The sequence below is a fragment of the Chrysochloris asiatica genome, unplaced genomic scaffold (assembly GCF_000296735.1).
Source record: "Chrysochloris asiatica unplaced genomic scaffold, ChrAsi1.0 scaffold00038, whole genome shotgun sequence".
Classification (NCBI taxonomy): Eukaryota; Metazoa; Chordata; class Mammalia; order Afrosoricida; family Chrysochloridae; genus Chrysochloris; species Chrysochloris asiatica.
Window position 1 is genome coordinate 1907912 of NW_006408556.1, and position 25885 is coordinate 1933796.

Here is a 25885-nt window from a genome sequence, read left to right on the forward strand (position 1 = left end):
GGGGAAGCCAGGGTGGTTTTATTTAGGATGACAACATACAAGACCACACAGTTATGTACGCGGGCGAGATAAGGACTGAATCCAGGACTTAGGCTTCTCTTCGGGACTCTTGGGGGCAAACTTCTCCTGTAGCTTCTTCCACATGCCTTTATTCATTTCCTTTAACTCTTCCAAGGTGTCTAGAAAAGGTGAAAGACCGAAAAAATAAAGAGAACTGATGTTTAAAACTTGATTATGTGAATTGACCTCATGGGGTTTTCCTGATAGAAGCATGTCTCACTTTACACACAGTGTGCTTTTGAAAAATAGAAGTGTAAACTAAACTTTTGAACAGCAAATCAAATAAGCTAATAGAAAAATAACCACTGCTGACATTCACTGAACACTGTTTACAGGGCCCCACTTAAGTACACTGCACACCCACAGTGGTTTCATTGCCCTCTTCTGACCCTCAGCAACTAAACAGGGTGTGTTTCTTCTTGCAGCCACATAAGAGGGCCAAGAAGGAGAGTGCAAAGGAATGACCCTACCACTGCCATATTCCGCCCCCAGGCTGTATCTTAAAGCCTGGCCTGCCCCACATAGACACTACTACCCCATTTTCAGATGAGAAAACTGAGGCAGAAGGAGATTAAGTAACTTGCTTAGGGTCACAAAGCTAAGAAGTAGAGGCTCTCAGATTTGAACCTCCACCATATGCTGTGGATTGCAGCAGATGTCAGTGAGGGTGACGGATCTAGGCTTGAATCCTTGCCCCCATCATTTTCCCAATGAGCCACTCCAGCAAGAGACAACCCTCTGAGCCTTCGGTTCCTCCTGCGTAAAATGGGGATAAACACTTCAGAAGTGAGGATTAAAAACTAAGGCCATGTATCTGGCACCTGTCGTCACTGCTAAGAAGGCAGGAGGGAGTTGGCTATAGCCAGGACAAGGTTTTTTGTTTAGAAAAGCACACATGCACACAAGATGGTTTCTTAGCCTTGACACTATGGACACCCTTTGTTGTGGGGGACTCTGGATTGTAGGATATTTAGCAGCACCATGGCCTCTAGCTACTAGATCCCCTGTCCCCAGTTATGACAGCCAAATATGTCTCCAGGCATTGTCCCATGTCTCTTAAGGGCACAAATCTCATCTCCCCTGTTAAGAATCTGAGGTCTGAAGACTTCTCTAGGGTTAAAGTTCCATGATACCTAATTTCCTCTGTCTTTTAAATATTGATTCACATATATATTGCTTTGCTTTCATAGCTGGGATTTCAGTCAAACTTTCAGAGAAAAAGAACACTTAAAAAGAAAAGAAAAGAAAAGGTAATGTCCATTATTTACTAACAGTGTTACTCATCAATGGTCTTGGCGGACTGCTGTACCTCAGCCAACAGTCCAACTTCCTAATGTGGTCTCTTCTAGAAATCTTGGGTTTCCTTGTGGAGCACAAAATATGACGTGGGACTTCATTTCCACTTAACAAGCTATGAGGCCTCTGGTAATCTCCCATGCCTCTAAGCCCAGGTGGTACATTCACTGCAGACGTGCCAGGCCTTGAGATCCTCTCACTACCGGGGCTGACAGGGCTTTTTGTGCCCTGGAAGAGCAAAGTTTCAGTAAGCTTAGTCCACACAGGGGCAGCAAAAATACAAGGCTTGCTGTGAAAACAAATTATCAGCGTATTTCCAGGAGCTGAACTCCCAGGCAGAACAAGCTACAGCAAGGGCCAGAGGTGGGGAATCATGGACCTCCCACCCCTTCTCGATGAGGGGTGACAAACAAGGGGCTGGGTCTCCAGAGCTTATCTCCATTAGCTGCATGTTAAAACTAATCCCACACTCTCCTGGACCCTCGCTGCAGCACCGTGCTTGTATTACATGGGCCCAGGAACATGGGAGTCAGCTTCTATGTTTTTCAAAAAGAACTGACAATAAAGCAATTCAATTATGCCTGACCAAAATAACCTCACCCTAGTTTTCCAGAGAGCACTGTTATAAAAATAGGGTCACTGTCGACACACAGTAGCAGGTGACATCACCAGGCTTTGATCTGCTCAGACGGAAAGAGTTTCTGGAAGGCCAAAGTCACAAAACTTAGTTGCTGAACGCTGCCAGAAGACCAGGAAAGAGGCATTTCTAGAGCACCACAAGATTCTGTGCCCTCTCGGAAAGGGTAACCTATTTTTATAACAATACCCTTAGCAATAAAAAGAGTAATTTTCCAGAACCTGTGTACTTCAACCCTCCCTGCCATCCCCTTGAGTGACAATGGAGATGGGGCAGGAAGGAGGAGATGGGTTTGGCAGTGTCCCCTTTCTTGTTAATCAGGGTTTACCAACGATTCCCAACATACCTAGCTAAATCCATATCTAACCCATAGACCATGTCCCCTGGGTCTGATAACTCTTAGACGGATATCCCCATACACGATTATTGAATGCCTTTTTTGTTTTAATTAAAACCCTCATTGTTTATAAAGCCCCCTTAGGACCATAAAAATAAAATTATTTTCCTTCCATCCTGATTTCAACTACTTCCATTTGGCAAATATGTATTCCCCTGTCCTTTGCTGCCCAGCTTTGAATTTAAAAGCACTAAAGATGGATTTTCTTTTTAAAATAATGTCTTTGACCTTCTTCACATTCTCTGGGCAACAGGCAAGGGCCCTATAGCTTCAGAATTTCCTCTGGGCTATTCCACAAGACTTTTCATCAAAGTAAATATTAGGATATTAGACAATTCCCCTTTCACAAACCAACCAGAAAGGGCATCTGGGCCTTCAATACCTGTGGACAGGATGAGCTTGTACTCTTGCAAGGACAGGCCACTGAAGCTCGTGTCTCTGGGGCGAGGGTACTGGTCACACAGTGGGGAAGAGCGTGGGAGGGGGGTGTTGGGCGAGGGGAAGAGATTAAGAAGAGATGATTAGTGCAGCACATGGCTTTGAATCAGTTCATTCTGCTTCCACATCACTGCTGAAAAATTTGGGTTGGCACTTCAGAAATAATAAATCAGAATCAGCATTTTAACAAGATCCCCCAGTGATTCTTACTAATCCCCCAAACTCCAAACTCACTGCGATCAGGTTGATTCTGACTCATAGTGACACTGTATAGGGTTTCCAAGGCTGTCAATCTTTATAGGAGTAGAAAGCCTCACCTTTCTCCTGAGGAGTGGCTGGTGGGTTTGAACTGTCAACTATGCACTTAGCAGTCCAGAGCTTATCCTACAGCACCATAAGACCTCCTTACTAGATCCCCAGGTGGTGTATAAGGAAAATTCTCAGCAAGGGGTTGAGCCAGAATAAACCAGCTCCAAGCCCTGGTTTGGCAGCATGACCCTCAGACCTGTCTCTCACTGCAGTTCACTGGGCCTTCTTGCCACACACACCCCCACCCCCTACCAATGTGGGCTTCCAATCCCAGGGGGTGTGGCAAGAAGAGTGGCACCATGTTGAGAACAAAGAAGGCCTCCCAAGAACCAGTTCTGGAGATTTACCTTTAATGAGCAATCAGGTCCCAATTCAGCAGGGCCAGGAATCTGTATTTTTAACTAGCACTCAGGAGATGCCCACAATGCTGGTCTGCAAACCACACTTGAGTAATAAGGGTTTCCAAGAAATCCCTTTTCCATGCAGGCTAGACATTCTGCTATTTGTGAAGTTACTGAGTACATTTTTCAAGTTGGGTGAAACCTCACTAAATAGGAATGTGACAGTAACCCATCAAGGCCTGAGGAAAAGCCCAGCCGGGCCTTCCCCAACCACTCCATCTTTATCACCTGAGCGTGGGAGACTCCACTTAAAATATGTAAACAGTCCTAGAGTTGTCAGTTACTTTCAGAAACACACACTAGCATATAAAATACATTGCTTTTATTCATCATTATAAATAGCTTTTACTTAGGTTATCTAAAAGCCACCAGGCACCTTTATTGGCTTGGCTGAAATTACTAGTTGCATTAGAATGTAACAAAATCATTATTCTTTACAAAACACTGAATGATCAAATTTCACTTATTCTTATTGGTTGTCCCAGTCAGAGGGCTGAGGGTGTAAAAGATGTAAAAAATAAGGGCCCACTCACCTTGTGCTTGTAATAGTTAGAATGGAGTCTTGCTAAACTCTCGTACATCTGATCACAGGCCTCAGGCTCTGCAATCTGTAAAAAACAAAGAACCCCAAGGATGTGAGCAAACAAGCCTGAACCAGGCCCCCTGCTCCTTGTGCATTGGAGGAGGGAACAGAAATTCAATGGTGCATTCATGGGAGGCAGGCCTGCAGTGAGCACTCCTAGGCTCTACTCTGTGGGAAGCAAGTTTTGGCCTAAGGCTTCTGCTATTAGAAATCCCCTCTTTGAAGTAATAGCCATCCTCATTAGCTCTCCAACCTGCTGACAAACTCCATTAACCAACCAACCAACAAACATCTGCGAAGCACCTGTCACTTGTGACCCACCAGGCCCACCAGCTGCCTTTGGAGACCCTACAATAAAAATATAACATTGAAGGGCCTACCTCATACTTGAAGAAGCTGTGGAGGCAGTGTGGGTTTTGCGTTGGGCTGCTAACCGCAAGGTCAGCTGAGTCCACTAGAAGCTCTGTGGGAGAAAGATGAGGCTTTCGGTTTCCATAAAGGTTTTATAGCCTCAGAAAGCCTATACAGGGTCACTATGAGTCAGAACAGACTCCATGGCACATCACCACCACCACCTCATTCTTGGAGAGTGCTGGAGTCGGTAGGCTGTAAGAATTCAGAGGGGCGTCCCTAGGTGTTCAAGTGGTGAGTGCATGAAGGAAGAGACTAAGCCGGGATCTTAAAGAACCCTAGGGCTTCTAGGCAGAGGGGGTGGTGGGAGGCAGGATGCTCTGCTCTGCTGCAGACCAGACCAGTCTGGCTGAAGGCCTGGATACCCACAGAGGAAGAGCCTGGGCTGGAGAAAAAGAAAGCTTTTTGAGTTAGGCCTTCAAAAATGAGATGTATTAAAGAAAGATTCTTTTATGACGGTTAAAAAAAATCTGAGCTTTTATCTGTGGGAAGTAGGGAGCTGTTGAGCTTTTACAAGAAGAAAAGAAAAAAAGAAAGTGGTGTTTTAAGATGAAATAGGTGAACTAAGGAGAACCAAGACAGAGATGCCAGTCAGGTTTGGTTAGAAGGGGTGAGGCCCAGAACAGCAAGGTGGAGGTCTTGAGAAAACAAAGGGGAAGGGGGGAACAATACTTTGGGTGCCCCTACTGGAAACTCCAGGGAAGACACACCTATAGGGAAATGGCTTTTTCCCTGTCATATTCTCCTCCTTTTGAATTTCCCCTCCCTCTGCCCTTGCTATTTATCTATAGTTCCCGACAGTATTCTGCCAAGAAAAAATTTGCAAGCCACCCAGAACAAAACTTGCTCTTTTATGTTTTCTCCTGAATTCAAATGATGGATTTTTCCAACTTAAACCCTTTCTCGAAGAAGGCAGAGCATAAAGCATAAATAAATCAGTAGTTAAGCGTTTTAATAGGCAGCTCTGCTTCTGCCTGTGTATGTGTGTCAATGAGGTCCCCACTTTACAGCAAACAAAAAAGACGAGCTCCACTTGATATGTGGCTGGGTTCGGTCCACTCATCCTGAGAATGCCCAGGTGGCCACATCAGAGGGGAAAGGATTATGGGCTGAAGGGGTAGCCATTGTTCACTGAGTAATAACCATCATGGACTGGGGCTAAGGACTCACAAGAAAGAAAAGAACGGATGGAAAATGTGAGGCTTGCCAGTGGAGTTCTGACTCCGCAAGGGTCAGCTCTTTTCAGGGAATGTCTGGCTGGAATCGAGTTTGCGGCACACATGGTATTTGAACACAAATTCTTCAGCAGGGCATGCCTAACCAAGAACTAACAAGTAAGAGAACAGAATGCACTAACACAAAGGGAAAGGGAACGATGCAGCACCAAGTTCACAAGAATATTATCTAGATTTCAAAAGACGGTTGCACATTTCATCTTTGACTTGTTCTCTGTGTAAGTGTGCAGATATGTGATTATAACTTTAAAAGACATTTACTGATGAATCTCCTGCATTGGTGAGAAAGTAAAATGGTAGAGCAACTAAGGAAAATAACATGGTGGCTCCTCATGAATTACTCTGCTATCCAGCAACCCCACTCCTAGGTGGGACCCAATGTTTCCCAATGTTCACTGCAACATTATGTACAAGTGCCAAAGGTGAGAACAACAGATGACTGGATGAATAAAAGCTCTATCCACACAAAGAATATGATGCAGCCACAAAGAGAAATGAAATTCTGATACATGCTATGACATGGAGGAGCCTTGAAACATTATGTATGCTGAATGAAAGAAGTCAAGACACAAAAGAACAAACATTGCATGATCCCATATGCTCTTTAGAAGCAAGGACGATGAGATTTTGTGTCATGCACTCTGGACATGTTATCAGGAGGGACTAGTCCCTGGAGAAGGACATCATGCTATGTAAAGTGGAGGGTCAGTGACTAAGAGGAGGCCTCTAAATGAGAAAGACTGGCTCCAATCTAGTAAGGTTGTGAGGGTGGTGCAGGACTGACCTGACAGTCCTAACAACAGGACAGGAACATTTACAGAATGAAGACTAGGTTACCAAGGGCTGGAGGAGGGGAGATGGGAACTTACTGTTTACACCTTCTGTTTGGGGTGATAAAGACGTACTACAAGTGATTAGGTGTGGTGATGGCTACACAACATTGTGAATGCACTAAATGCCACTAATTTACACTCTAAATGTTAACATGATTCATTTATATTATATATGTTTTACTACCAGAAACAAAAACAAAAGGTATCCATTGAGACTTGCATGTGCTGTGCCCTATGTACAAGCCGGGGACACTGAAGGATAAGCACCTCCATGGAGTCAGACTGCCAGAGTTTGAGTCTTGACACCATCACTGATAGCCAAGGGATGTTGGGCAAATGACTTGATCTCCCTCTACTTTGCTTATTTTTGTAAAAAATATGTTTCACACAACATTTGCCAATTCCACATATTGTACATGTGTTGACACCAATACCAATTACATTAATCATGTGCAACCATCACCAATACTGTAGCCAAGTGTTACATCACCATAAAGTCAATACCTCCTAACTCGCCCCTTTGTAAAAAACATTTGACCACATTTGCTTTAGCATTCTGTTGTTGTTAAGTGCCATCAAGTCAGTATCATTCTCTTGCTCTGTCTCGATATACATATTTTTCTAATCAATTTGATATTAAGATGGAACGTAATACCCTCCCATCCCATAATTATTTCCATGCATATTTCTTAAGGACAAGAACATTCTCTTATACAACTACAGTTCAATGATCAAATTCTGGACATTTAACACCAATACTAGCTAATCCACCATCTGAATACCAATTCTGTCAATTGTGTCAGTAGTAATCTTTATAGAAAACAATTCATCCAACATCACCCGCTGCATTTAATTGTCATGTGTCTTTAGTCTCCTATAATCTCAAACTGTTCCTCTTTGGCTTTTTTGTCTTTCATGCATTGACATATTTGAAGAGTACCGGTCAACTTCACTTTCATTTAAAAGAGAAGATTTGAAGAGTCCCGAATTCTGAGGATAGAAGAGGTAGTGACTGACTGCTTTGAATTCCTGGTCTGGCACAGTACCGAGAAGTGTGAATGATTAGTTTTTGATACAATTAGTAGTAGTAGTAATAGTCACAGTAGTAAACATAGGCCCAACTTTCTAGTTCACAAATTAATAGGGGACAGAGTCAGGAGAACAGGTCATGACCATGCCGGTGTTAAGTGCAATGAAGGAGGTGTGTCCAGGGTGCCATGGGCTGGTGGAGGTGGGCATCTGACCCTATCTGGGGAGCCAGGGAAGAACTGCTGGATGGAGAAACACAAGAAGGAAGTGGTGGTGGTGGTGGGGAGCAGCACTCCAGGCATAAAGACCAGCTTTAAGGCACAAGAGCCGCGGGCCCAGTGAATGGTGGTTAGGCCATTATCAGTGGATCAGTGTTGCTGGCATGTCCTGACTAGACTCCTGTGTCTGTCCCTCCTGGCTCTCATCCATCACTGAGTGCTCATGATCAGCTGAGCAGGGCTTGGTGAGCAGCCCCTGGTGAAACAACACAGCCAGGCAGCAGACAAGCAGGTGTCTACTACACTGTTTTTAACTTAATGACCACTTGCCTGTCACCTGGACCTTTCCTTCCCACCACCACTCCCTTCTTTTTTTTCCAGTCAAATCCTGAAGAAAGGAGTTCGTGCCACCTTTCTACCAGGCTCCCCACACTGCGGTCAGACTACCACCACAGCACTTGGGAAAGTATGCCAAGACTGCCTCCCATCGAACCCACAGCTCTTACCATCAGAAATCTTGCCAAAGTCCCCCTCTTACATCTCCTTCAACTTCTCTAACTGGGAATTTTCCAAAGGTCTGCCCAGTGAGAATTTACCACAACCTCAATTGGATGAGGAGGGTCATTCTGCCTTCACATTTTCCCCTATCTCTAACAGGGCAGTTGGGCAGAGAGGAGGGGCACAGAATCCAAGTACAGAAAACTGTAACCCTCTGGGTTCCTCTAACCTCTTAAAATTCTCCCTTTGTTAAAGAGACAGTCTCTTAGATATTTTGCATAATGCCTGTAGCTCAATTAATAATCTAAGATGAAGCAAAAACCTCTATGTGCTAAAAATGGGGTTGTCACCCAATTTTCCCATTTGATGCCAAGAAGATGTCCATATGTGGCTATAAACATAGGTCTGCCAATTTTCCAGCCAAGTTCTTCCTACCTAAGGACACCAGGTGTCACAGCCAGTTCTGGGTTCCTAATCACACCCAGGGGGCAGTGGTGGTTCCATGCAGCAGACCCAAGTTCAAGTCCCAGCCAATGCACTCATGTGCAGCCACCATCTTGTTAGTGGAGACTTGTGTGCTGCTATGGTGGTGAATAGATTTTAGTAGTGGTTCCAAATAAGACTAGGAATAAAGCTGTGGTGATTGATTTCCAAAGATCACAATGGTCAGATCCATTCAGCATTTCATCCCCTTGTGCATGAGGTGACTGTGAGTCTGGGGTCAACTAGATGGCAGTTAATAACAAGTCATATTCAACCTAAGCTCAGCAACTAAAGCATAGTCTTGTTCACTACTTAAAAGGCTATCAAGAGCAACTTGTCTAACTCCAGAAGCCTTGCACTTTATTCACACACTGCACCACAAATTTGCCTGTATTGTGAAATATACAGGTTTTCTGATCAAATGTACTGTGCATTTTTAGAAATATTCTTATATACAACCTTTAAATTACCTGATTTTGTATTCCTACCTAATGAGATTACGGACATTTTAGGACTAATAGCAGTGCTGGGTTTGAAAAAGGCAGCGGTAGGGACATTATGAAAAATTCAACACTGCTCCCTAAATGTGAATAAAATAGATGTTCAACTGACAAAGTGTCCTTTATAGCTCTATTTTTGCTCCTTTTGCATTTCCCCTGCTCAGTCGTCAGTAAATTTCTCTTTACCATATTAAACTTTTATACATACAAATCTACATCAGTGCCGCAGGCACTGATTTCGATTTTTAAAATTGAATTTTGGGTGGTGACAGCAATTGGTACAGCGGCCCCTATTCTAGTCACACAAAGGGACGCATAAGCACTTTTGGGAAAGGGTGTTGCAAATTGCTTTGCTAATTAAGGTAGAGCTGGATCCAGTCCAGAAGGATCTATGAAAAAAGGTTTTCATGACTTCGTAATGAACTTCTGAAATGAGTTCATTCCGTTATGGGAGCCTATTCCCTTCAATTCAATTGAAAACATGTTTCTTGAGCACCTACTATGTAAGATTGCTCTGCTAGGTGGTTTTGGGTGGCATAAAGAAGAGCCAGCCCTGGTTCCAGCACCAGAGATGTTGGAATCCAGCTGAGGAGACAAGATGAGCTTGAGCTAACAACTAAACATGCCACATGTAAGGAAAAATCACGGAATGCTGGGCTGCTGCAAGGGATCAAAGACAGAAGAAGCTGGTCACAGAGCAGGTGTGGCCAGGAAGGAGCCTTGAGTCTCATTATAGGGACAGTTCATGAGAGCTTCCTGAGAGTGAAGGGAAGTCAGAAGTCCCTGTGTAGACTTCAGAGCTGGACCTCAGGATGGGTGGGATAAGGGTCCAAGGAGTGACTGGGAGAAAGAGGCATGAGAAAGGCATGGGGATTAGGCAATTTCAGGCAGGGCAGTTTCTTAAATTGAGCCTAGACAGCATTTCAAGATCCTGGGAAGCCACCAAATTTTTGGTAAGCCTTGTGATTCAGTTGTTGTTGTTGTTTTTTTAATAGTGGGTGCGGTGCGGTGCTGGTAGTGGGGGTCCAGAACTTACACTTAATTCTCAAAAGTTAAGAGCCACTGGAGGAAGGTAGAATCTCTACTGTTGTTGTTGTGTGCTGTGGAGTCGGTTCCAACTCATAGCGACCCTGTACAGGGTTTCCGAGGCTGTAAACCTTTAAGGGAGCAGAAAACCTCATCTTTCTCCCATGGAACAGCTAGTAGTTTCGAACTGCTGACCTTGCGGTTTGCAGCCCGATTTGTAACCACTATGCTACTAGAATCGCCACTGAGTAGTTAGTATCCAATCTGTCTAGGTGGGGCAGATGAAAGGAGATGCGGATGGGTCTCTTGTGATACAATGGTGAATAATTGTTATCAGGAATGACTGTGAGGGCTGGAAATGTAAAGGTAGATAGATATTTTGTAGCAAGGAGAGGAGGGATTGACTTGCAGTCCAGGAGCAGTGGTTCCTGGGACCACCAAGGGAGAAGAGCAGAGAGCGGGACCCTACCGAGAGAAGTAGTGATACCAGAGATGAAGGCGGAGACAATGACATGGAGGGATGGAGTGGCAGGGGATTTTAGACCCAGAGAGAGAGAGGGGCTGTGTGCTGACGACCAGGGGGCAGGCTTGCAGGATATATCCTTTGGTTGGTTGATGATGCATGGATAGGATTGTAACCATGGCAAGGAAACAATGTAAGATAGGATGAATGTAAGGCTAATGTTCTCCCATGTAAACTATCACATAATTCACAATAAAACATAAAAAAAAGTAAGCAAGCTCTAAGTGTTCAATATATTGGAAGCAGTTCATACCCCTGAGGAAACGTTCTTTTAAATGATTGTCCATTCATAGCAGAACTTTCCATGGGGAATGACTATATCTTAACTGCCAAACCACTGAGAATCCTGGTCCAGTCAAGCTGCCACAAAACCTTAACTGTGGACTCCTGGTGTGGTGTTGTCCAATCAACATGGATCTACTAACCATAAGGTCAGCAGTTGAAAGCTGTCAGCTGCTCCTTGGAAAGCCTATATATGATCATTATGATTTGGAACTAACTTTACAACACCACCACATACAATGTATATGTTTTTGTGACTGATTTATTTCACTTTGCATAATTGTTATTCCAGGCTATAAGGTATTCAGCAGATTCAAAATTATTCTTTAATGTGTTGTATTTCACTGAGTATATGTGCCGAAGTTTGTTTGTTCACTGTTCTATTGATGAACACTTAGGTTATGTCCATCCTTTTGCTGTTGTGAACAGTGTTGCGTTGGATATAGGAGTGCATTAAAAAAAAAAAAAAAGTTCAGAGCCACTTGTACTACAGCCAATTTGGTAGGCAATGAAGACACCATCACTGAAGCTTGGGCTCAGGTTGGGGAGATGAGAGGCAAATTCGGAAAGAGGCTGGGATAATGTACAAACAGCACTGAAGGCCTCACAAAGTTGCTTGAGTCTTGTCTACTACAAGGTAATGGGCAGACCCGAAAGAGTTTTGAATTTATGCTTCTAGGAGGGGTACCACGATCTTTAAACATGCACAGGTAAATGCCATCCTCTGGTCTACGTATGACCTTAACTTATTCTCAAAACAGGAAGTAATAAGAGATGGAGATGTCTGAACTCCGTTAGAGACGACTCTCTTCACAATTCCTTTTGCAGGTGTTGCTGGTTTTGTTGTTAAGTGCTGTTGAGTCAGTTCCGACTCATAGTGACCCTGTAAGTGTTTCCAAGGAGAGGTTGGTGAGTTTGAACTGCCCAATTTGTGGTCCAAACCAACCTTGCAGTCCAGTGCTTATCCTACAGCGCACACCAGGACTCAGTGGGTTATATTATATATATAATAACGAACAAGCTCAAGAGGGGAGGGGAGAAGGGGTGCCAACATGTGGCAGACAGCTGGAGAGCTCTTTGTCACGGCAAAGAACAATAGAGGCCAGGCCTCCTCTGGAAGACTGAGAAAACTAGATTATGTAAAACCTTTGTATTCTCCAAGGAGAAGTTGGAAATACCATTTACATTACTATGAACCCAAAACAAAGTTGAAATCCTTTCAAACTAGGTTAATCTTATTCAAACCTGGATGTAATGTGGAGCCTTGGGGTGGCACTATAGGATAAGCACCACGAGCGGGTTCAAACCCACCAGTCACTCATGGAAACCCTTTATCTGGTTGTTATGAGTCACAACAGACTTGATGGCACAAACAATAACAATAATGCAATTACATGATCTCCTCAGTGGATGAAGCCCTTCTAGGTGGGTGGCAGTCTCTCCAGGTCCCTTCCTTACAGCTGCACCTGTGTTAGGTGAGTGGGTGCTGATGTGCAGTTGGGATCTTTGGGGAGGCTGCTCAAGTACCTCATTAGAAGGATTTGCTCCTTTCCCTGTAGTTAACAATGACTGTTGTCTGTGCCACCTTCGCCCTTGTTGTGATATTCTTTGATTAAGCAGTCAGTGCTGTGGGAAACACGTGTTCTTTTAACAAAACTGGATTTAAAGGGGGCAAACCCATAAACATAACTTGAAAAAACAACAACACAAACACCACTGTACAACACGATGGAGCAGGGAGCGCTGTTAAGTGTGTTCTGCTTACCATCTTCTCCCCACTTGGTAAATTCAGGGTGGAATATGAAGACTCCCTGAAGGGCAATTTGAGGTGGAATAAATCTAGGCAGTGGTTTTTGTACTCTGTATTTGAGTCTGAATAATTCATTTGCTTTCTAATGAATCTGGTGTTTCTACACGGGCAGCCCACTAAAGGACCATCTTCTTCCCATCCACAGAGAGATCATGGCTGGGGCAAGGGAAGCAGGTGGGGTAAACACAGGGAGATGTTTTATTCTTCGTCTAAACTGTCCATAGTCCAAATAAGTTTGGAGAGGGAATGAAGGGAAGAAATGAAGACACGAATGAGCGAAGGCTCAATGCTTGTGGAACAGGAGACTGGCCGAACAACAGAGAGCTAGGGAGGAAAGGCAGCTGATGATAGGGCAGGCACTGAAGAGACAATGGCAGAGCAGGGCCAGGATGGCTGGGTCTATCTCAGACTTGTCTCCAACTCCCATAAGACCCCAAGAAAGCAGTTTTATTTTTTCTGATTTTGTTTCCTCATCTGTAAATGGCAATAGTAATAGCTACCTCATTTTCAGCTGCTCTGAGGATTAAATTCATGAGATCATGTATGCATGCCACTTGGTGTTAAGATGGAGGAAGCCAAGAGAATGAAGGGAGGACTGTCTGCGTGCCACTCTTTACGGGAGCAAAAACGCCTCATCTTTCTCCTGCAGAACCGCTGGTAGTTTCGAACTGCCAACCTTCAGGTTAGCAGCCCGGATTCGTAACCACTATGCTACCAGAGCCCCGCTCCCCTGTTGTTGTTGTTGTTATGTGCCGTGGAGTCGGTTCCGACTCATAGCGACCCTGCACAGGGTTTCCGAGGCTGTGCAGGGGCAGAGGTGCCTCCTCCCAAGTCTCCTTTTTCTGGAAGTAGCCTGGACAAAGAGAACTCCATACTGAAAGTCAATAGGTCTAGTCCCTGTTGCTGTGTTTCAAAGAGCCTACCAGGACCACCTTTGTAAATACTCTTGGAGATTGGGGGGCCTGAGTGGGAGTGACTCAACAAGGGGCTGCTCCTTCTGAAAATCAACACATAGATTCACTAAGCCCAGGCATGTTCTCAGGTGACAGCAAGCAGGAGGTAGCATGACTGCTGCACCATAATGCACTGGTTCCCTCTTCCAGGAATGCATTCATCAAGAGAACCATGACTTGTTTCTGCAGCTATGACTCAAACCTGTGTGGGCCTTCAACTGATACTGAGCTGTCGTCTCCCTAGGTGGTGGCAAAGGATGACAACTCCCAAAGAGAAAGCTCCCCCCTTCTTTTCTGCCTTCTCTTTTACCAACAATCACACAAGTGAATGTGACATGCTTTCTCACCTCCCAGAGGAAGTGTGCCCACACACAAGGATCTATCCTCTGCAGTCTTCTTTGTCAGCTGTGTTAACAACTTGAATTTTATAAGTATAATTCATGTGCCTGCGCAACTGTAAGCTCCTTGCTGGTAAGGATAAGGTTAGGTGCCCCTTCTGTCATTTGTACAACTCCCCAAACACAGTAAGCCCTCAAATTCATTCTTACCACTCAAGACACAGAAACAGTTCCATCTACTTCTGCAACTACAGTGAAATGATTTCTGCCTCATGAGCCATAACCAGTCATTCATTTATTGCTTTACACAGACACTGATGGAGTGTCTTTTACAAGCTACTTTAGACGCTGATTACCACTTGGCCATTGTGGCACTCGTTCCTGGAGCATCATGGACCCCTCACCAGATTCACCAAAACTCTGCTTTCAGAGGTTTAGGGGTTGGAGGACATACTGCTAGTAAGAAGGGCAGCCATGCCTGGAGCCTTGATCTAACACTATTCAATCCCCACCCAGGTATGGCTCCCCATTTGGCTCTTCCCCTGTCTCCCACTACTCCATGTCCAGATCTTGCTTTGGACCATGTTTACTGCTCTAAATACGCATGTCCTCACCCAACAATGCCCACCTTAGAGCCACCTCAATATACTTAACTCTCTTCCACTTTGTTATTGTTGTTGTATAGTGCCATCGAGTCGGTTCCGACCCATAACGACCCTATACAGGGTTTCCCAGGAGCCGCTGGTGAGCTTGAACCGCCGAACTTGCAGTTCAAATGGCTTTGCAGTCTGACACATTAACCCACAGCACCATACCAGGACTCTACTTTAGTACCTCCCAAAAAGTAAATGGAGAAATTGAGTCCTCTGAATTCGCACAGTTTTCATGGCTTCTTTCCACAGTTAAAAACAGTGGTTGCTCTCCCTTGTTGACCATTTGCTATGCCCCAGCTACTGGGTTAGCCACTTTACATGCATCATATCTACTGATCATCACTACAATAATGCGTCTGACTGCAAAGTTGGTTGAACTGCAACAACAACAACAATCTTGTCCTACCATTTGTCTGTCAGTTTGAAATGGTTTGTGTGTTGCTGTGATGCTGGAAGCTGTGCTACTGGTATTTCAAATACCAGCAGGGTCCTCCACAATGGGCTAGGATAGACTAGGAAGAAAGACTTGGTGGTCTACTTCTGGAAAAAAACAAAGACAACACAAACAAAAACTGGATAGTGAAAACCTTATGAATAACAATGGAACACTGAATGATTTCGTGCCTGATGTTAAGCCCCTGAGGTTGGAAGGTACTCACAATACGACTGGGAAGAGCTAGCTACCTCCTCAAAGTAGAGCCAACCTTAATGACATAGATGGAATAAAGCTTTGGGGACCTTCATTTACTGAGGGGGCACAACAGCTGCAAACATCCATTAATAATCGCAACATGGAATGTACACATATGAATCTAGGAAAATTGGAAGTTGCCAAAAATGAAATGGAATGCATAAAAATCAATTATCCTAGCCATCAATGAGCTGAAATGAACTGGTTATTGGCCATTCTGAATCAGATAATCACACAGTCTACTATGCCAAGAATGACAAATTAAAGAGGAATGGCATTACAGTCATCATCAAAAAAAAATTCTAATGATACGGGTGATGTCACAACAGAACCAAAGGAAATAAAAAGGATAATAACCAAATAGTACGAAGAACTGTACTCAAACAAATTTGAAAATCTAAAAGAAATGGATAAATTTCTAGAAACTCACAACCTGAACACAGATTGAAGTAGAAAACTTGAACAGGCCTATAACCAAAAAAGAAATTTATCAAATTAAAAAAAAAAAAATTGTTTTTCACTAAAGAAAGTCTGGTGACAGGTGGCTTCATTGGTGAATTCTATCAAACATTCAGAGACGAGCTGACACCAAGTCTGCACAAATTATTCTAGAATACAGAAAAGGATGGATAACTCACAAATTCATTTTATGAAGCAAGAATTCATTCCTCTGATACCAAATCCATGCAGACATCACTAAATAGGAATATTTATAGACCAATATCCCTAAAAAGGAATATTATAGACCAATATCCCTCATGAACATAGATGCAAAAATTCTAAAATCCTAGCCAGTAGAATCTAACAACATATTGAAAGTAATAATACATCATGACCAAGTGGGAATTAAACCAGGTATGCAGGGATGGTTCAATATTAGAAGAACAATCAACTTACCCACCAAATAAAACAAAGGAAAAAAATCCACATCACATATCTATTGATTCAGGAAAGGTATCTGACAAAATCCAACACCTGTTACTGATAAAAAGACTCAATCTAATAGTACTAAAGGAGCTCTGGTAGCATAGTGGTTACAAATCGGGCTACGATCCGCAAGGTCAGTAGTTCGAAACTACCAGCTGTTCCGCGGGAGAAAGATGAGGCTTTCTGCTCCTGTAAAGACTTACAGCCTCGGAAACCCTATGCAGGGTCACTATGAGTCGGAACCGACTCCACGGCACATAACAACAAATAGGAATAAAAGGGAAATTCCTCTACATAATTAAGGGTAAAACCAGAAGCACCATAGCTCTGTAGGACAAGCAGGGAACTGCAAATGACAAGGTAGGTGGTTTGAGCCCACCAGTTGTTCTGGAGAAAGATTCAGAACCTCAGAAACTCAATGATACTTAACAACATGCAAACCCAACAGCCAATATCACTTTCAACAGTGAGACACTGAAAGTGTTCTCCTTGCAAACAGGAACCAGTCAAGGATGCCCTTTGTTACCACTCCTATTCAATATTATACTGGAAGTCTTAGCCAGAGTTATAAGGCAAGGAAGGGAAATGAAAGGCATCCAAACTAGCAAAAAAGAATAAAACTCTATTTGCAGATGATATGATCCTACACATAGACAATCCCAAAGACTAAGCAAAAAAATATATTGGAATTCATTGATAGATTTGACAAAGTGGGGGCACAAAATCAACACAAAAAAATCAGCTGGATCCCTTTATAATAAGAGTGCTGAAAATGAAATTGGGAACATTTACAGCAGCCATTCAAAAGATGGCTTGGAAATAAATCTAACCAGAAAGCAAAAGACCTACACAAAGAAAAACTATAAAACACTACTATAAGAAACCAAAGAGACCTGAAGAAATGGAGGAACATATGGTGCTGTGGGTTAATGTGCCAGACTGCAAAGCCATATGAACTGCAAGGTTGGTGGTTCAAACTCACCTGTTGCTCCTTGGAAACCCTATACAGGGTCGCTATGGGTCAGAACTGACCTGACAGCACTTAATAACAACGACATCATCATGCTTGTGAACTTCTGGTGTGGTGCTGTAGGATCAGCACTGGACTGAGAACCACGAGGTCGGCAGTTAAAATGCTCCCTGGAAACTCTATACAGAGTTGATATGAGTGGGAACCAACTTAACGGCACTTTACAACAACAACCTTGCTTGTGGAAAGGAAGATAACACTGAAAATGTCACTACCCAAAGCAATCTATAGATACAATGCAATCCAAATCCAGATTCCAACATCATTCTTTAAAGAGAAGGAAAAACTAATTACTAACTTTATTTGGAGTGGAAAGAGACTCCGGATAAACAAATCATTATTACAAAAGAAGAATAAAGTAGGAGGCCTCTTACTTCACAATCTCAAAACCTACTGCACAGCCACAGTGTTTAAAACAGCCTGGTACTGGTACGACGAAAGACACATAGATCAGTGGACAGAATTGAGAACCCAGAAGTAAATTCATTCAATTAATCTTCAAAAAAAGACCAAAATTCTGTAATTGGGGGAGAAGATATTTTCTTCAACAAATGGTGCTGGCAAAACTGGAAATCCATTTTCAGAAGAATAAAACAAGACCCATATCTTACACCATATACAAAAATGAACTTAATGTGGACTAAAGACCTAAATGTAAAACCTAAAATGATAAATATCATCTGTGCAAATATAGGGGCAAACTTAGGGACTCTGATACATGGTAGAAATGCACTACCAAACAAAACTGAAAACACACAAACAGAACACAAAATGGATGACTGGAACAGAACACAAAATAGATGACTGGAACCTTCTAAAAATTAGACACCATGTGCATCAAAGGATTCTACCAAAAGAGTAAAATGAGAAACCATAGACTGGGAAAAAATTTTTTTGAAATGACTTATCAGACAAAAAACTACTCTCTAAAAATTTATAGAACACGTCAACACCTCAACTAGAAGACAAATAATCCAATTTTAAAATGGGCAGATCTGAACAGACACTTTACCAAAGGAGACACTCAGACAGCCAACAAACATGAAGAAATGTTTGTGATCATTTGCCATTTGAGAGATGAAAATCAAAACAACAATGAGGTACATCTTACTCTAGCATAATAGCAAAGTTCAGAAAACCAGAAAAAACAACAAATGCTGGTGAGGGTGAGACTGGGACCCTCTTACACTGCTAGTGGGGCTGTAAGATGGTAAAACCACTGTTTTACTTTCTAAAAAAGTTACTTTCTCAAAAACTTGGACACAGAAATACCCTTATGACCCAGCAATCTTTTCACTTGGCATATCTGTATCTTCAAGAACTAAGAGCTGTGACACAAATACATCCATGCACACCCATGTTCACTGCAGCACTATTTATAATAGCAACAAGATGAAGACAGCTTAAATGCCCATCAACAGAACAATGGTTAACCAAACTTTAGTACATACCGTACATATAACAGAACACTATACAACACTGAAGAATAACAATGAATCTACAAAACATCTCACAAGGATGAACCTGGAGGACATTATGCTGAATGAAACTGTCTGTTGTTGTTAGGTGCCATCGAGTCAGTACCGACTCACAGCGAACCTATGCACAACAGAATGAAACGCTGAGTGAAATTAGTCAATCACAAAAAGACAAATATTTTTTGAGACCACTGTTGTAAAAAGTTAAACAATGTTTTTCTTTTATTAAAAATGAAAGATTCTATGATGATGACCAGTGGTGAGAAGGAAAGGAATATCATTCACTGAATAGAGGGTTGTTGTTGTTTCTGTGAAGTACCGTGGAGTCAGTTCTGACTCACAGTAACCCTGCACAGGGTTTCCGAGGCTAGAAATATTTATGGGAGCAGAAAGCTTCATCTTTCACCCGCAGAACAGCTGGTAGTTTCGAACTGCCGACCTTGAGGTTAGCAGCCCGATTCGTACGAATAGAGGGTAGACGCATGTTAACATGGGTGACGTGACAGGCGATATACAAGAAGGGGGTTGGCAGAGGAAAGATGAAGGTAGCAGAAGACACAAAAGGAGTGCAAGAGTTAAAGTGAAAAGAGATGAATACTGTTAACTGATGGTACAGGGAGGAGATTACAATCACTGTGATGAAACGAAGTACATGATTTGGTGAATGTTAAGACTGATAATTTGCTCTGTAAACCTTCACTCAATTCACAATAAAAAGTTAAAAAAAAAAAAAAAAGAACACTTCAAGATCTATCTTGAAATAGATGCTGTCAAGAGGTAGCATATGATCAAAATCCAGTAATACTGAAGAAAGAGTCCAAGTGATAAACTGAAGGCAATGACGATAAACAAGGCTCTAGGAATTAACGTTATACCAACTCAAATGTTGCAGCAAACAGCTGCAGTGCTGGAGGTGCTCACTCTTCTATACCATGAAATTTGGAAGATAGTTACCTTGGCCAAATGACTGGAAGAGAGAGTCGTATCTGTGCCTGTTCCAAAGAAAGGTGACCCAATAGAATGTAGAAATGATAAAACCCAATAGAATGTGGACACTATAAAACAGTATCAGGAATATCACACACAAGTAAATTTTTGCTGAAGATAATTCAAAAGCGGTTGCAAAAGTATGCAGACAGGAAACTGCCAGAAACTTAAACCAATTCAGAAGATATGGAATGAAGGTTATCATTGCTGATGTCAGATCATGGCTAAAAGCAGAGGATACAAGAAAGATGTTTACCTGTGTTTTACTGACTATGTAAAGGCATTTGATTACATGAATCCTAACAAATTATGGATAACAATGAGAAGAATGGGAATTCCAAAACTTAATTATGCTCATGAGAAACCTATACACAGACTAAGAGACAGTTGTTGATCTAGAAAAGGGGAGAGTGAGTGGTTTAAAATCAGAAAAGTGAGCGTCAGGCTTGTATCCTTTTCAGGATACTTATTCAATCTGTATACTGAGTCAATAATCCAAGAATCTGGAGTCTATGAAGAAGAATCTGGCATCAGGATTGGGGCAAAAGTAATAACAATCGCTTATGTGCAAATACTATAACCTTGTTTGCTGAAAATGAAGAGGACTTGAAGTACTTATTGAATAAGATCAAAGACTAAAGCCTTCAGTATAGATTACACCTCAACATAAAGAAAACAGAAATCCTTCCTCACAACTGTATCAACAAGTACCATCACAATATACAGAGAAAAGATTGGAGTTGTCAAGGATTGCAGTTTACTTGGATCCACAATCAATGTCCATGGAAATCAAGAAATCAAATGAAGTACCGTATTGGGAAAATCTGCTGCAAAAGACCTCTTTAAAGTGATAAAAAGCAGAGAGATCACTTTGAGAACTAAGATATGCCTGACCCAAGCCACTGTATGAGAGGGTTTCAAAGTTCATAGCAAAAGGTCATTATCTTTTAAGTTCATTTTCGATTAACTTTTTGATGTCCTCTCATATTTTCAATCGCTGCCTTTGCATACAAAAGCTGGACACCGAGTACAGAAGATCAAAGAATTGATGCCTCTGAATTATGGTGTTGGCAAAGAATATTGAGATATCAGACAGCTAGAAGAATGAACAAATTTGTATGGAAGAAGTATAACTGGAATGCTCCTCAAAATCTAGGATGACAAGACAGTGTCTCACATACTTTGGATGTTACCAGAAGGAACCAGTTCCTGGAGAAGGACATCATGCTTAGTAGAAGGTCAATGAAAAAGAGGAAGACCCTCAAAGAGATGGACTGACAGAGTAGCTACAACAGTGGGCTCAAACACAGCAATGATTGTGAAGATGGCACTGGATGGAGCAGGGTTTCATTCAATTGCACACAGGATCACTTACTCTGATTTGGAACTGACTTGATGACACCTAACAACAAAAGATAATGGCAGGAGAAACGCGAAAATGGCATCATCTCTAGACTCAAAAAAGCTCACCAAAAAGATTTAGCCCAGGTAGTGTAGTGGGTTATATGCTGGGCTCCTAACTGTAGGAGTCAGCAGCTCGTCACTGGCGCTCTGAGGGTAAAATGAGACTTTCTTCTCCTGTAAAGATTTACAGCCTCAAACAGGGTCACTATGAGTCTGAATCCACTCCATGGCACACCACCACACCTACTGCCATTGAGTGGATTCTGACTCTGCAGGGCTGACTCTATAGTAGAGCTGCTCCTTATGGTTTCCAAGACTGTAAATGTTTATGAGCAGACAGCCTCATCTTTCTTGGGAGGAATGGCTGGAGTGGCTGGTGTGTTGGAACTGCAGACCTTGTGGTTAGCAGGCCAATGCTTAACCCACTGTACTACCAAGGCTCCTTTGGTAGGGGAGTACAGCCCTACAGTGTCTATAGTTTATGATGTTGGAACTGGATATTTTTGCCTTCAAGATGTTTATACTTTGGGTCAATGAATGCTACCTAAAATACACGAGAGCCCTGATTATAATGCAGCCCCACACGCAGAGGTCCTGGGTCAGACACTCCATCCACTCCTGCCACCCAATCAGCATTCTTGTTACAATGATGTCAGTAGTCATGTTGTTGCTTCAGGAGGTCTGGCTTGGGCTCTGATTTGGGCCAACTTACAAAAGAACATATTCCTGTTTTGACAGGTCCTAGCCAAGTTTCCCAAAGTAATTTGTTCAGGGTATGTGTGTGTGTGTATCTTATTTCATATCTCTAACCTCTTGCCTGAGTCCCAGGCTCAAATATCCCACTGCTTACTTGACATTTCCACTTGGAAGTAAGTTTGCTTGACATCTTAAGTTTAATATGTCTAACATCAAACTCAAGATGTTCTTCCCAGGCTCTCACCTGTTCTTCATCTGGTCTTTCATAAATGTCACCACCCAGTACAACAACAAAAAAATCTAGGTACTATTCTTAGTTACTCTTAACCCTTTACCCCACATCCAATAGGCTGACAAGTCCAGTTGACTTCACCTTCAAATTACAACCCGACTCTAGCCACTTCCACCTCCTGTGCTGCCACATTCATCTAAGTCACCTCCATTTCTTGCTTGTATTACCATAGTAGTCTTTTCTTCAACCTCCTCTATTCTTGCTTCCTATAAGCCAAATCTGCTGCACAAGACCTCTGTAAAGTGTTGATGTCAGTCTGAGGACTAAGGTGTGCCTGACTCAAGCCATGGTATTTTCAACAGCCTCATATTCAAGTAAAAGTTGGACAACGAATAAGGAAGACCATAGAAGAATTGATACATTTGAGTTATGGAGTTGGGAGAATATTAATAAAAGTACCATGGATTGCCAGAAGAACAAACCAATCTGTGTTGGAAGAAGTAAACCAGATGCTCCTTAGAAGTCAAGATGGCCAAACTTTGTCTCTCATACTTTGCACATATTATCAGGAGAGAGCAGTCCCTAGAGAAGGACATCATGTTTAGGAAAGTGAAGGGTCAAGCAAAAAAGAGGAAGACACTCCCCCACCCCCATCCCCAACCAGCTAGATGGATCGGCACAGTAGCAGGAGCAATGGGCTCAAGTGTAGCAACGAGGTTGGCACAGGATCAGGCAGTGTTTTGTTCTGTTGTATATAAGGTTGTTATGAGTAGGAACTGACTAGATGGCACCCAACAACAATAATGCGTTCACCACATAACGCCGAAAGCCAGCTGCTCAAAAAGATTTCAACTCATGGCACCCACATGTGTGTCAGAGAACTGTGTTCCATAAGGTTTCAATGGCTGTTATTTTGGAAGTATATCCCCAAGTCTTTCTTCCGAAGCCCCTCTGAGCAGACTCAAAACACCAACCTTTTGGTTAGCAGCTAAATGTGTTTATCACTTATACCACTAAGAGGCTCACCTACAACCAAAGTGATCTTTTTTAAAAAAGTAAATTAGGTAATATCAATACTGTGACTAAACTCCCCTAATGGCATACCACTGGCGTTATAAAATCCATATGCCTAAACATGGCATTGTTGTTGTTGCTAAGTGTTGTCAGGTTGGTTCCAACTCACAACGACCCTGTATAGGGTTTCCAAGGAGCGGTTGGTGAGTTTGAACCACTAACCTTGCAGTTCAAACAGACTATACAGTCTACAGCACCACACCAGGACTCCAAACATGGCATGAAAGATTTTAAGTGCCTGGGGTCCTGCCATTGTTTGCCTCAAATCTTATTAAACTGCTTCTCACTCACTACCCTGTATCACTCTGGCTTTCTCTAATGTGCCAATCTGCTTCCTGTTTCAGAACTGTGCATGCCTGTTCCCTCTTCCGGAAATGACCTTCTAGCTCATCTGCTTTCCTTAAGTCTCTCACCTATGCATTACCTCTTCAGGCCTTATTTGACCACTGGAGCTAATGGTACTCCTTTATCACAGGTGCTGTTTTGTACTAAGTGCCATCAAGTTTGTTCCCACTTACAGTGGTCCTATATCGGATTTCCAAGGAACAGTTGGCGGGTTTGAATCGCTGTCCTTGCAGTTAGCAGTCCGGTGATTACCTTACAGCGCCTCACCAGGACTCCCTCCATCACAGCACTCTATCTTATATCCATCATAGTACTTACCTAGACTGTCTAATATGAGAAAGGCTTCACAAAGCTCATGGAAAAACGGAACTGAAAAACAGTAGAATCTTCTACAAGCTTTTTGAAGCCCCCTGATATGTCGGTGTATTTAATGTGTCTTGAACCAGAATGTAAGCTTCATGAGGGAGGAACTCATCTGGGTTACAGCTGCCTTTCCGTTACCTAGCACAGTTGCTGGCAATAATAGGTAGTCGAGCCTTCAAGAAGTTCGTGGAAAAATGGGATAATGGAAGTTCTCCATAAGCTGTATCAACGCATAATGGTTTAATTAAATAGCACCATGTGGGAGCAACAAACCTACAGTTGGCTGTCACCACACTGTGATACATACTGTGGGTCTCAACTCTGACTGCACCTTGAATCACCTGGGGAGCTTTAAAATTTACCAAAGCCGAGGCCCAGCCCCAGCAATTCTTTTACAATGATGGGGTCGCTGCGGGGCACTTAAATTTATAAAAAAGATTCCTCGATGATTCTAAGACGCAGCCAAGAGAGGGTACAAAGTAGAAGGAAGGGGTGTCGCTGTCTAGGGGTGTCTCTTCTGGAGAGAAGGGTATGCGCGCACGTGCGGCCTGGGAAGAAGGCGCGCGCATGCGCAAGTCCTGCCGCCAGGCCGAGCGTTGGTCCCGTCCCGTCTCTTCCTTTCCGTACCTCCCCTCTCCCCAACCGCCACAGTCCGGTCACCTGCGTGTTCTCTCCCTCCCGAAAGGCCTGTGCTACCCTCTTCCGCAGGTAAGCGCCCAAGTCCCGGCCCCGTTTCGTCTCGTCGACGGGCCATTCCTCACAGAGCTTAAGAAAACGCCGGTAGCGGCTAGCCGCCATTTTGGCTCCGCTTGTTACTGCCCCCGAGGGAGGAGTTGGCGTGCATGGAGGGCGCGTGCGCACTAAGGCTCGCTGCCCCTTCCGGGGAGGTAGGGCACGAGAGAGGAGTGAGCATGCGCGCTTTCTGGGCTGGTGGCTGCTCTCCTGTTAGGGGCGCTGCTCGCCAGTCTGTGCAAACTGAGTTAATTCTGTTTTCGTCCTCTTGGAACAGGCCTATCTCCCAGGGGCAAGTCAGGCGTGGAACACCCCAGGGACAGCTTTGCTTTTTTTTTTTCAATAACTGCACAATCTCGAGACTTAAAATTCCCTCCTCCGAGAGCTCTGTTAATTTGCATAACTGAATACATTTGCATGTAAATACAGGTTGTTATTCGTTGAAGATGTGTTTGACTGTAATTACGTAGCACTGCCCATGTTGTTCCAGCCCCCTTTCCCATTTGTTCTCCTCACAGCCGTGTTCTGTCACTAGCGCGTGTTTGTCTGCCACAAGAAAAGAACTAGTGTTCCTCAGCTCGTGTCCCGCCCTAGCCTCCTGTGTCCCCAACTCCCCAAGCCAGACACTTTTCTCCTTTCCTGACATGAGCAATGTCAGCTGGGTTGATTCAGCTAGGAAAAAGTCGTTTTTTGCAATGAGTCGAAACCCAACCTCTATACAACTCCATTTGCATTATGATGGGGAATATCGTGATTTTTCTGTTCAAAAAATTACTTTCATATTTTCCTCAAGAAAGCCTCTGCCCTACTTTGTGTCTTCCCTGCCCTGCCTTCTGCCAGTACCATCCTATGCTTGGTTTCCACCCACCTTTTAGCTTCACCTGTTTTGTAAAAAGGAATTCCAGAATACTCTTGCCTTCATGGAGTTGACCAGAGTTGGGGAGTGCCTATATAACAAACACAGAGTTCCAAGTGACAAGGGCTTTAATTGAAATGTTGTTGTTGTTGTTGTT

General features: G+C 43.1%; 1 protein-coding gene across 1 annotated transcript; it reads right to left on the reverse strand.

Annotated features, from left to right (window-relative positions):
- LOC102840928 (ubiquinol-cytochrome-c reductase complex assembly factor 2-like) lies at positions 1-24972 on the reverse strand. The gene is made up of 4 exons (XM_006860368.1): positions 24801-24972; positions 4072-4146; positions 2773-2842; positions 1-179 (listed from the first exon to the last, which is right to left on the reverse strand). Exons 1-4 carry the CDS (start codon positions 24936-24938, stop codon positions 52-54), a joined length of 411 nt encoding a protein of 136 aa, XP_006860430.1. The 5' UTR covers positions 24939-24972; the 3' UTR covers positions 1-51.
- Between the last annotated feature and the right edge of the window lie 913 nt (positions 24973-25885).

Coding starts and splice junctions, on each gene's coding strand:
- LOC102840928 (XM_006860368.1), bottom strand. CDS start 24,938: ATGGCGGCTAGCCGCTACCGGCGTTTTCTTAAGCTCTGTGAGGAATGG. Junction 2,843..4,071: donor CTAACTATTACAAGCACAAG/GTGAGTGGGCCC, acceptor CTGTGTGACCAG/TACCCTCGCCCCAGAGACAC. Junction 180..2,772: donor CAAGCTCATCCTGTCCACAG/GTATTGAAGGCC, acceptor CACCTTTTCTAG/ACACCTTGGAAGAGTTAAAG.